Source organism: Mandrillus leucophaeus, unplaced genomic scaffold (genome assembly GCF_000951045.1).
Source record: "Mandrillus leucophaeus isolate KB7577 unplaced genomic scaffold, Mleu.le_1.0 Scaffold2, whole genome shotgun sequence".
NCBI lineage: Eukaryota > Metazoa > Chordata > Mammalia > Primates > Cercopithecidae > Mandrillus > Mandrillus leucophaeus.
Genome location: NW_012102031.1, coordinates 4,501,617 through 4,514,659, shown reverse-complemented (window position 1 = coordinate 4,514,659; position 13,043 = coordinate 4,501,617). Strand labels below are relative to the sequence as shown.

Genomic DNA, 13,043 nt, shown 5'->3' with positions numbered 1-13,043 from the left:
TTCCCCTTCCCGAGTCCAAGTGATCTCATTGTTCAGTTCCCACCTATGAGTGAGAACATGCGGTGTTTGGTTTTCTGTTCTTGCTATAGTTTGCTGAGAATGATGGTTTCCAGCTGCATCCATGTCCCTACAAAGGACATGAACTCATCCTTTTTTTATGGCTACATAGTATTCTATGGTGTTTATGTGCCACATTTTCTTAATCCAGTCTGTCACTGATGGACATTTGGGTTGTACTTTTGTGTTTAAAAAAAAAATACATTTTATTTTGAAGAAGCAGTTATACCTTAATGGAACAAAAATTCCGCCTCATGAATAAAGGCTGCAGCAGTACCCAACCACACTATTTTCTAATCCTGTCCTAATGGGATAGGGTTGCATTTAATTAATCGTCTAATGGGATTGCTTCTGTCTCCAGCAAAGTTTCTCAACCTCAGCACTATTGACATTTGGGGCTGGGTATTTCTTTGTTGTGGAAGGCTGTCCTGTGCATTGTAGGATGCTGAGGAGCATCCCTGGCCTCCCCCGATGTCCCTCTGCCCCCAGTTGTGACAACTAGAAATGTCTCTAGAGCTGGCCAAATGTCTCCCAGGGGACAAAATTGCCCCATTTGAGAACCACTATTCTAATAGCAAGATACCACTGGAATCACAGAGACCTGGAGTTAGTAGGGAATTTATAGATCATGTGGTCCAGTGACTCTGACACCCTGTCTCCTAATGGAGGCCATGCTGTGTCTGGTGGTCACCAGGGAAATGAGGGAAACAAGGAAAATTCAATGTGAGTCGAACAAGAAGTAAACTGATTCACTTTAAGGACTTTTTAAATTTTTTGCTTTGTGATATTAATGACTTTCTTTATGAAATGCTACTGATGACAGACAGCATTTTGTTTTAATGAATTTACTTAGTGAAAACCTTTTTTTTTCAAAGTCTACGAAAGTCCAGCATCTAGGATCCACTAAAGCAGTGCAACGTTTCTCTGAGGGTCATTCTTTTAGCAACCCAGTGTCCTTCCCCTTTCCTAACAGCCCCTGACGCTTTGTGTGTTTTGGGGGGGTGATCTGCCCTTTACTGCGTTTGGGCTTGAAGTCTTTTTGTTTGTTTGTTTTCGTTTTTTGTTTTTGAGACGAAGTCTCACTCTGTAGCCAGGCTGGAGTACAGTGGCATGATCTTGGCTTACTGCAACCTCCGCCTCCTGGGTTTAAGCGATTCTCCTGCCCCAGCCTCCTGAGTAGCTGGGACTACAGGCGCACGCCACCACGCCCGGCTAAGTTTTGTAATTTTAGTAGAGATGGGGTTTCACCATGTTGGCCAGGATGGTTTCGATCTCCTGACCTCATGATCCACCCGCCTTGGCCTCCCAAAGTGCTGGTATTACAGGCGTGAGCCACCGCGGCCAGCTGAGGGGGTTTTAAATCAGGTGTCTTGCTCCCCTGATGAGAGCCACAGGAGGGGTCTTCAGAGGCCTTCACAGGCTCTGGAGTCAGAATCTTCCTTTCACTTCCCCCACCCCAGACCCCTGCCACTCAGTTACAGCTCCTGGAATAGGCTGGCCATTCAAAACTTCTGCTCCTTGGATTCTGAGTTCTGAGTAGAGTGAAATATGGACTGAAAACATGTGGAGGTTCACCCATTCCAGAGATGTCACCTTGAAAAGATGGTTCGAGGGTTGCAGCTACCTTGATGTTTCTGGTTCCTGGACTGATTCTCCAGACTCTTCAGTTACTCAATGTTCTTTCAGTTTTGGCTTAAGTTGGCCAGAGACAGCTTTGTTACTTATAAGCAAAGAAATGAACTGATACACATCCTTTCAGTAATATTCTCAACAGGTAAGCGTACATTTTTGCTTCCCCAACTTTGGAGACACGGAACATGCTACCTTCGCAAACATCCAGTACCACTGTTCTTAAGTATCCGATTCCTCCCAGGCAGAAGGCAGGGTAGGGCGTTTGGGTATAGGGACCTGGGCATAGAAATGGGAAAGGCTGGCTCATACCCACATCACTAGGTAAAGAAGGAGCAATGGGCAAGGGAAGAGACAATCTGGAACATCCGATCTAAGGAGCAGATAGAAAGCAAAGCAGGAGGCCGGGCACTGTGGCTCATGCCTGTAATCACGGCACTTTGGGAAGCTGAGGTGGGTGGATCACTTGAGGTTGGGATTTCAAGACCAGCCTGGCCAACATGGCAAAACCCAGTCTCTACTAAAAATACAAAAATTAGCCGGGCGTGGTGGCGCACACCTGTAATCCCAGCACTTGGGAGGCTGAGGTGGGAGAATTGCTTGAACCCAGGAGACGGAGGTTGCAGTGAGCCGAGATCGTGCCACTGCACTCTAGCCTGGGCGACAGAGCAAGACGCTGTCTTAAATAAATAAATAGCAAAGCAGGAGCTAGCATTAAGGGGTTAACATCAGAGATCTAGGATGAGGAATGGCTTGGTTTGAGAGCTAGAGCTGGAACAAAACCTAGCAGCCTGCAGCACAGCCAGATGCAAAGTGGGTTTTAAATGACAACTTGGACTCTTAGGAAGTTCTTTCTTACCTTAGATAAAAATCACACTGTCTGTAATTCTAGCCCGTCTTTCTTCAGGGTCACAGGTTAGGTGACAGTCCTTAAAATATCTGAGGAGAGCCCTCAGGTCTTCTCCAAGTCTTGCCTTCTCCAACCTAAACATCTCCAGTGCCTCAAGGGCTCCTGAACGTGATTTGAGTCTGACTGTGCTCTCTGGACACATGTCAGATGGGGCCATAAAAAGTGGGACCATCTTCTCTCTTGCTCCAGGCTTTCATTTTGACATTTAGATAGTATTTTTCTGCCATAAAAATATTTATTTTTTTTACAAAATAAATTAATGCTCATTGTGAAAAATTCACATAATCTAGAGATGTAAAAGAAAAAGCTTTCCTCATCTCCACTCATATTTCTTAGCAATAAACACTGTTAATATTTTTCTGTGTATCTTTCCAAGCCTTCTCACAGGCACATACTGACTTTATACCAAAAACATACTTCAAAAATAAAGATGGAATCATCCTATATACAATGTTTTACAACTTTAATTTTCACCCACTAACTACATTGCCTGTAATACTTCCTTGATTAATTTTATTGCATTATTATTATTATTTGAGACTGAGTCTCGCTCTATCCCCCAGGCTGGAGTGAAGTGGCACAATCTCAGCTCACTACAACCTTCGCCTCCTGGGTTCAAGTGATTCTCGTGCCTCAGCCTCCCAAGTAGCTGGGATTACTGATGCCTGCCACCATGGCCAGCTAATTTTTGTATTTTTTTAGTAGAGACAGGGTTTCATCATGTTGGCCAGGCTGGTCTCAAACTCCTGACCTCAAATGATCTGCCCTCCACGGCCTCCCAAAGCGCTGGGATTACAGGAGTGAGCCACTGTACCTGGCCATTTTCTTGATTAACTTTAGATGTCATTGGCTGACAGTCTTTCATATCAGGTGTAAATCTTCCTCACCGTTTTTCATAGCAGCAGAATATCCTTATTATGGACACTTCACAATTTACCTATTTATCTATTGAAATTGAAGCTTTCTACGATGTCTGCTGGTACAGATTAATGCTGTAAGGGATAGCCTTGTAATGAACATTTCTACATGACAGATTATTAGAAGAATTACCAGGTCATAGGTGTATTTAAAAATTTTAAAGGGTACCCTAAACTCATGACAAAACATCTAAAAATGCAATATACATATTTTTAAAAACCCTTGGCCAGGCATGACGACTCACACCTGTAATTCCAGCACTTTGAGAGGTTGAGGTGGGCAGATCACGAGGTCAGGAGTTCCAGACCAGCCTGACCCCCATCTCTACTAAAAATACAAAAATTAGCCGGGCATGGTGGTGTGAGCCTAATCCCAGCTACTCAGGAGGTTGAGGCAGGAGAATCGCTTGAACCTGGGAGGTGGAGGTTGCAGTGTAACTGAGATCACACCAGTGCACTCCAGCCTACACAACAGAGCGAGATTCTGTCTAAAAAAAAAAATAATAAATCCTTTAAAAAGGAGTCTAGGCCAGGCGTGGTGGCTCATATCTGTAGTCCCAGCACTTTGAGAGGCTGAGGCAGGTGGATCACTTGAGGTCAGGAGTTTGAGACCAGTCTAGCCAGCATGGTGAACCCCATCTCTACTAAAAATACAAAAAAATTAGCTGGGTGTGGTGGTGTGCACCTGTAAGCCCAGCTACTCAGGAGCATGAGGCGGAATCACTTGAACCTGGGAGGCGGAGGTTGCAGTGAGCCAAGATTGAGCCATTGAATTCCAGCCCTGGCAACAGAATGAGACTGGGTCTCAAAAAAAAAAGGAGTCTGGGGGATATAAACAAATTGTCTTAACTGGTACCATAATTCACTGCAGGGAGGGGCTGTCTTTCCTTGGGAAATATGGAACAAGCCACTTGGTGAGCAGGTGAGAGCCTCTAGAGTAAGTGAAGGCAAGGGAAAGCTTCTGCCCTGCACTAGATGTGAACAGGAGTTTGGATGGAAGAAAGAAGGGGAGAGAGGAAAGTGGAGAGGACTGGAGGAGGATGCCCTGTGAAATGGTTGAATGGCTAAAGGATTTTTAAGAAGGGCAAGTGATACTCACTTTATTTTATTTTGATTGATTGATTGATTGATTGACTGATTGATGGCATTTTGCTCTTGTTGCCCAGGCTGGAGTGCAATGGCATGATCTCGGCTCACTGCAACCTCTGTCTCCTAGGTTCAAGAGATTCTCATGTCTCAGCCTCCCAAGTAGCTAGGATTACAGATGTGTGCCACCACATCTGGCTAATTTTTGTATTTTTAGTAGAGATAGGGTTTCATCATGTTGGTCAGGCTGGTCTCGAACTCCTGACCTCAGGTGATCCGTCCGCCTCGGCCTCCCAAAGTGCTGGGATTACAGGCGTGAGCCACTGCGCCTGGCCTATTTATTTATTTTTTTGAGGCAGAGTCTCACTCTGTCTCCCAGGCTGGAGTGCAACGGCGCGATCTCGGCTCACTGCAACCTCCACCTCCTGGGTTCAAGTGATTCTCCTGGCTTAGCCTCTCAAGTAGCTGGGATTACAGGCACCTGCCACCATGCCTGGCTAATTTTTATATTTTTAGTAGAGGTGGGGTTTTGCCATGTTGGCAAGGCTGGTCTCGAACTCCTGACCTCAGGTGATCTGCCTACCTCGACCTCCCAGAGTGTTTGGATTACAGGTGTGAGCCACCACACCCCACCAACTAATATTAATTTTAAAATTATTTGCATTACTGTGAGCTGGGAGTGGTGGCTCATGCCTGTAATCCCTTTGGGAGGCCAAGGTGGGCTAATCATTTGAGGTTAGGAGTTCGAGACCAGCCTGACCAACATGGCTAAACCCCATCTCTACTAAAAATACAAAAATTAGTTGGGCATGGTGGCACACGCCTGTAATCCCAACTACTTGGGAGACTGAGGCAGCAGAATAGCTTGAACCCAGGAGGTGAAAGCTGCAGTGAGCCAAGATTGCACCACTGCACTCCAGCATGGGCAATGCAACAAGATTGTCTCAAAAAAAAAAAAAAAAAAATTATTCGCATTCCTGTGATATGGGCACCCCCTCCTTATCTCTTTAAACTTCAGTAAAGTCTTCCATTCTTCCATATACACAAATACATGCACACAGAGGCCTTGTGTGAGTGGTTTTTGTAAAAATCAGAAGAGGTGAGTTCCACATTAGGGCTGATGCAGTTAGTATGTACATAGCGTATGCAGGACAGATAAGGAGCTTAGTGCCAGGAAAACATCAGGCCCCCAGAGTTCACAAACATATTTGAGAGGGTAATAGACTTCAAACAAATTAGATAACAAATGCTTAAGCCAATCTTTAGCTAAATTCCAAGGAATAGAGTGACCCCTGGTGATAACTGAGGGGTTACGTGAGTAAATATTTTATTGAGAATAGGTGATAATATAAAATACTGGGAAAAAATTGGGGAAGATGTTTTATATAATCTTAGAATGGTAAAATGCTTAGCAAGAAATCTAGAAGCCATAAGAGACTACTAAATATGACTATAATAATTAAAAACTTCTAACATAAAACACCGCAATTAAAGTCAAAAGATTAGCCTGGGGGTGGTGGCTCATGCCTGTAATCCCAGCACTTTGGGAGGCTGAAAGGGGTGGATCACCTGAGGTCGCGAGTTCGAGACCAGCCTGACCAACACGGTGAAACCCCGTCTCTATCAAAAATACAAAAATTAGCCAGGTGTGGTGGTAGTCCTGTACGCCTGTAGTCCCAGCTACTAGGGAGGCTGAGACACGGGAATCACTTGAACCCAGGAGGCGGAGGTTGCAGTAAGCTGAGATGGCACCACTGCACTCCAGCCTGGGTGACAGACTGAGACTGTCTCAAAAAAACAAAAACAAAAAACAAGAAATCTACATTGCTCGTGGTACTTGGCCCAAATTCTATGGCTGACTCCCTTCCTAGCTGGTGCCTGGGGAAGCTCCCAAACCTCTCACCCTGTTCTGGTCCCACTACACAAGACTGAAGTTCCATTGACATAAACTACCATCCACTGAGGTTTGTGGGGAAAGGGAAGAGGAGAGAATGATGCTAGTGACTTTTCTGTGCTAGGCACTGCGCTGCAGGGAAGGCTCAGTGGTTGAGAGCTCAGGCTCAGAGACAGGCAGATCTGCATGCAAATCTTGATTTTATCACTTATTTGCTTTTTATTTATTTATTTATTTATTTTGAGACAGAGTCTTACTCTGTTGCCCAAGCTGGAACGCAGTGGCACGATCTTGGTTCACTGCAATATCCGCCTCCCAGGTTCAAGCGATTCTCCTGCCTCAGCCTACCGATTAGCTGGGATTATAGGCATGCCACAATGCCCAGCTAATTTTTGTATTTTTTAGTAGAGACAGCGTTTCACCATGTTGGCCAGGCTGGTCTCAAACTCCTGACCTCAAGTGATCCACCTGTGTCAGCCTCCCAAAGTGCTGGGATGACAGGCATGAACCACTGCGTCTGGCCTTGTTTTATTATTTTTTTTTACTTTTAATATCACTTATTTGCTTTGTGTATGTGACAAATTGGGTACCTGCTCCCAGCATCACTTTGCTCGTTAATAAACTGGGAATAACAATAGTAACTATCTCAGAGGGCTGTGACAGTAAAAGAAAATGCACTGTTTGCATAAGGTTTGGCATAGTACCTGGCATTTAGTAAATATTCATTAAATGTTATTTCTCATTTTCTTACATCTCTCACCCCCTTTGGAATCACCTTTACTATTAAATTTCCAATCATGTGCTCACCTTTTTAGGAAACATATTCTCACATTCTCTCCCTTCTGATATCCTCTTGACTTCTTGTGTAGGTTTCTTCAAGACCAGGGCCTGAGAATGATGCTCTGTCAATGTGACATTAGCAAGAAATGACCATTAGGTTCCAGCGAGTCTCATGCCTCAGCCTCCTGAGTAGCTGGAATTACAGGTGTGTGCCACCACACCCAGTTAAATTTTGTAGTTTTAGTAGAAACGGGACTTCGCCATGTTGACCAAGCTGGTCTCAAACCCCTGGACTCAAGTGATCTGCCCACCTCGGCCTCCCACAGTGCTGAGACTACAGGCGTGAGCCACTGTGCCCGGCCAAAGCAGCATTTAGAGGGAAGCCTGTAGCCTTAAATAAATGCTCATATTAGAAAAGAAGGTCTCATTTCGTTCAGTTCAAATATTTTCTAATTTCCCTTGGCAACTTCTCTTTGACACATGAGTCTTCGTGAATTGAATATATACGTAAGCTCTGGGGGACTTGCAAAGCTTCCTACAAATATTTACCTCTATTTAGAGCCCTGGCTAAACCTCTTGATCAGTAGTCCCCAAGCTTTTTCTTTAACAGTTTTATTGGGACATAATTCACATACTAACTTCTCTGAGCATCCATTTCTCCCTCAAGAAAAAGAATAAAGTTTAAATAAAAATAATGATGTGAAATAACCTAGGATGATACTTAAGAGCTCCTGTTCTGTGTTTTCTTATATTCTGTATTTGTCTATTTGCCATCCATTAATTACAGGGCTAGACTAACAGAGTTGCTAATATATGTCTCCTACAATCCAGAGGCCACACTTTGAACCCACTCTTTTATCTAACTCACACACCAAGCCAACTAGGGACAGCCCCTCTGCCCCAGAGCCCGCTGGAATTATTCAACCCAGCCAACTCTAAACTTTTTTTTTTGAGACAGGCTCTCACTGTCACCCAGGCTAGAGTGCAGTGGCTCAATCGTGACTCACTGTAGCCTCAATCTCCCGGACTCAAGCGATCCTCTCACCTCAGCCTCCTGAGTAGCTCGGACTACAGGTGTGCACCCCCATGTCCAGCTAATTTAAAAATTTTTTTGTAAAGACAGGGTCTCGCTATGTTACTCAGGCTGGTCTCGAACTTCTGGGCTCAAGCAACCCTCCTGCCTCAGCCTCCCAAAGTGTTGGGATTACAGGTGTAAACCGCTGCACCCAGCTAATCCTAAACTGGTTACCGTACCTTGCTTTGTCTTTCCTGCTGAAACTTCAAAAAAGAGTGTGGCCTGTCCATTTACCACGCTCCTTTCTGCCTCCTGGTCAGCACTGGTGCTTCCCGCTGTGTCCCTGCACGGTGTGCTGAGTTTAATGTTACTCGCAATTTCCAGAGGGAATTTCCAGGGGAATTGCGAGTAACATGAAACTTTTCTTTCAATGGCACTGACCTCTCTGTACTATCACTCAGTCACCAATATAAATTAAGACCTGGGTGCAAATTAGTTCTAACCTTAGTAATTACTGGTTTCTGATGGGGGAGAGGAGCAGTCATCATGTCTTAAATTTATTTTCTTCCAGTGTCAACAACCTCTCTTCCCCACAGATATTAGCGTTGTGCTGACCTCATCACCACAAAAGTGGAACTTAATCAGTGCTTAGGCCGGGCGAGGTGGCTCACGCCTCTCATCTCAGCTCTTTGAGAGGCCGAGGCGGGAGGATCACAAGGTCAGGAGTTTGAGACCAGCCTGGCCAACATGGTGAAATACCCGTCTCTACTAAAAATACAAAAATTAGCCAGGCGTGGTGCCACATGCCTGTAGTCCCAGCTACTTGGGAGGCTGAGGCAGGAGAATCACTTGAACCTGGGAGGCAGAGGCTGCAGTGAGCTGAGATTGTGCCACTGCACTCCAGCCTGGGTGACAGACTGAGACTGTCTCAAAAAAACAAAAACAAAAAACAAGAAATCTACATTGCTCGTGGTACTTGGCCCAAATTCTATGGCTGACTCCCTTCCTAGCTGGTGCCTGGGGAAGCTCCCAAACCTCTCACCCTGTTCTGGTCCCACTACACAAGACTGAAGTTCCATTGACATAAACTACCATCCACTGAGGTTTGTGGGGAAAGGGAAGAGGAGAGAATGATGCTAGTGACTTTTCTGTGCTAGGCACTGCGCTGCAGGGAAGGCTCAGTGGTTGAGAGCTCAGGCTCAGAGACAGGCAGATCTGCATGCAAATCTTGATTTTATCACTTATTTGCTTTTTATTTATTTATTTATTTATTTTGAGACAGAGTCTTACTCTGTTGCCCAAGCTGGAACGCAGTGGCACGATCTTGGTTCACTGCAATATCCGCCTCCCAGGTTCAAGCGATTCTCCTGCCTCAGCCTACCGATTAGCTGGGATTATAGGCATGCCACAATGCCCAGCTAATTTTTGTATTTTTTAGTAGAGACAGCGTTTCACCATGTTGGCCAGGCTGGTCTCAAACTCCTGACCTCAAGTGATCCACCTGTGTCAGCCTCCCAAAGTGCTGGGATGACAGGCATGAACCACTGCGTCTGGCCTTGTTTTATTATTTTTTTTTACTTTTAATATCACTTATTTGCTTTGTGTATGTGACAAATTGGGTACCTGCTCCCAGCATCACTTTGCTCGTTAATAAACTGGGAATAACAATAGTAACTATCTCAGAGGGCTGTGACAGTAAAAGAAAATGCACTGTTTGCATAAGGTTTGGCATAGTACCTGGCATTTAGTAAATATTCATTAAATGTTATTTCTCATTTTCTTACATCTCTCACCCCCTTTGGAATCACCTTTACTATTAAATTTCCAATCATGTGCTCACCTTTTTAGGAAACATATTCTCACATTCTCTCCCTTCTGATATCCTCTTGACTTCTTGTGTAGGTTTCTTCAAGACCAGGGCCTGAGAATGATGCTCTGTCAATGTGACATTAGCAAGAAATGACCATTAGGTTCAAGCGAGTCTCATGCCTCAGCCTCCTGAGTAGCTGGAATTACAGGTGTGTGCCACCACACCCAGTTAAATTTTGTAGTTTTAGTAGAAACGGGACTTCGCCATGTTGACCAAGCTGGTCTCAAACCCCTGGACTCAAGTGATCTGCCCACCTCGGCCTCCCACAGTGCTGAGACTACAGGCGTGAGCCACTGTGCCCGGCCAAAGCAGCATTTAGAGGGAAGCCTGTAGCCTTAAATAAATGCTCATATTAGAAAAGAAGGTCTCATTTCGTTCAGTTCAAATATTTTCTAATTTCCCTTGGCAACTTCTCTTTGACACATGAGTCTTCGTGAATTGAATATATACGTAAGCTCTGGGGGACTTGCAAAGCTTCCTACAAATATTTACCTCTATTTAGAGCCCTGGCTAAACCTCTTGATCAGTAGTCCCCAAGCTTTTTCTTTAACAGTTTTATTGGGACATAATTCACATACTAACTTCTCTGAGCATCCATTTCTCCCTCAAGAAAAAGAATAAAGTTTAAATAAAAATAATGATGTGAAATAACCTAGGATGATACTTAAGAGCTCCTGTTCTGTGTTTTCTTATATTCTGTATTTGTCTATTTGCCATCCATTAATTACAGGGCTAGACTAACAGAGTTGCTAATATATGTCTCCTACAATCCAGAGGCCACACTTTGAACCCACTCTTTTATCTAACTCACACACCAAGCCAACTAGGGACAGCCCCTCTGCCCCAGAGCCCGCTGGAATTATTCAACCCAGCCAACTCTAAACTTTTTTTTTTGAGACAGGCTCTCACTGTCACCCAGGCTAGAGTGCAGTGGCTCAATCGTGACTCACTGTAGCCTCAATCTCCCGGACTCAAGCGATCCTCTCACCTCAGCCTCCTGAGTAGCTCGGACTACAGGTGTGCACCCCCATGTCCAGCTAATTTAAAAATTTTTTTGTAAAGACAGGGTCTCGCTATGTTACTCAGGCTGGTCTCGAACTTCTGGGCTCAAGCAACCCTCCTGCCTCAGCCTCCCAAAGTGTTGGGATTACAGGTGTAAACCGCTGCACCCAGCTAATCCTAAACTGGTTACCGTACCTTGCTTTGTCTTTCCTGCTGAAACTTCAAAAAAGAGTGTGGCCTGTCCATTTACCACGCTCCTTTCTGCCTCCTGGTCAGCACTGGTGCTTCCCGCTGTGTCCCTGCACGGTGTGCTGAGTTTAATGTTACTCGCAATTTCCAGAGGGAATTTCCAGGGGAATTGCGAGTAACATGAAACTTTTCTTTCAATGGCACTGACCTCTCTGTACTATCACTCAGTCACCAATATAAATTAAGACCTGGGTGCAAATTAGTTCTAACCTTAGTAATTACTGGTTTCTGATGGGGGAGAGGAGCAGTCATCATGTCTTAAATTTATTTTCTTCCAGTGTCAACAACCTCTCTTCCCCACAGATATTAGCGTTGTGCTGACCTCATCACCACAAAAGTGGAACTTAATCAGTGCTTAGGCCGGGCGAGGTGGCTCACGCCTCTCATCTCAGCTCTTTGAGAGGCCGAGGCGGGAGGATCACAAGGTCAGGAGTTTGAGACCAGCCTGGCCAACATGGTGAAATACCCGTCTCTACTAAAAATACAAAAATTAGCCAGGCGTGGTGCCACATGCCTGTAGTCCCAGCTACTTGGGAGGCTGAGGCAGGAGAATCACTTGAACCTGGGAGGCAGAGGCTGCAGTGAGCTGAGATTGTGCCACTGCACTCCAGCCTGGGCGACAGAGTGAGACTTTGTCTCAAAAATAAATAAATAAATAAATAAATAAATAAATAAATAATCAGTGCTCACTGAACTGAAAGACAATTACATCCTTTCATAAAATATTACTTGGTGCCAAGCCCTAGGCTGGCACCCCAAGTATAAAGTAGGGTAGCAAATTCTGTTCAAACGAACCCAAGAAACCAGCGTTTTGGAGATAATAGCTAAGTCAAAAGCCTACATTTCCCTTTTTGGTAGTCAATATACCTTTTGCAGTATTCTGTGTTCGTAAGCTTTTTTCTGAGTTCTGCTTGGCCGAAGAGGCTTTTTCATTGGGTGACTTTGCACTAAAAAACTTCAGGAGACAAAAGAGAAAGAGAGGGAGAAAGAGAGAAACAGAGAGAGAGAGAACAAAATAAAATTGGTAGTGAGAGGAATACAAAAAAGTAATACATGCAATTTCTTTGCTATTTCTTATTGTTCTCAGCAAAGGAACATGCAGAACCAGACCCTTCCGGTCCTCCCAGGAGCATGGCAGACAGCAGTGGCTGATGTGGAGAACACATGGGCTGGGGACCCAGGCCAACCAGGGCTCCAGTCCCAATTCTCTCACTCAAAAGCCAGTGATCTGGGGCAAGTCATCAAACCTCTTTACCACCTTGGTTTCCTTGTAGGATTAAGTCAGTGAATGCATGCAAATTACAGGAGTGCTCACGGTGAGTGCTCCAAAAACACTGCCATCATCCTTGATGCAATCACCTTTTCCAGCAAATGTTTCACTGGGCAAATACTAATGTGTCTGCACTGGGCAAACACTGAAATCTAGCCCCTGGCTTGAGGAGTTTCCAGGGGAAATAACAGGAAATGGACAGTTACACTGAAGTGTGGAAAGTATCCCATATTTGTTATAGAGAGGCAACAGAAGTGAGGATTCTGTTTGAATGTGACAGAGACTCAAACAGTGGCTCAAAATAGGTAGAAATTTCTCTTCCACCAGCCTGGGCAACATAGTGAGACCTTGTCTCTACAAAAAA

The 13,043-nt window shown here is 44.7% G+C and overlaps 1 protein-coding gene across 1 annotated transcript in view; it reads right to left on the bottom strand.

Moving 5' to 3' along the window:
- FAM227A (family with sequence similarity 227, member A) overlaps positions 1–13,043 on the bottom strand; it is a 95,420-nt gene that overhangs the window by 15,389 nt on the left and 66,988 nt on the right. Inside the window, exons 11-12 of the mRNA XM_011979125.1 lie at positions 12,277–12,364; positions 10,129–10,223 (exon numbers count right to left, since the gene is read on the bottom strand). Coding sequence (XP_011834515.1) covers positions 10,129–10,223; positions 12,277–12,364 — 183 coding nt within the window. The remainder of the gene's footprint in view (positions 1–10,128; positions 10,224–12,276; positions 12,365–13,043) is intronic.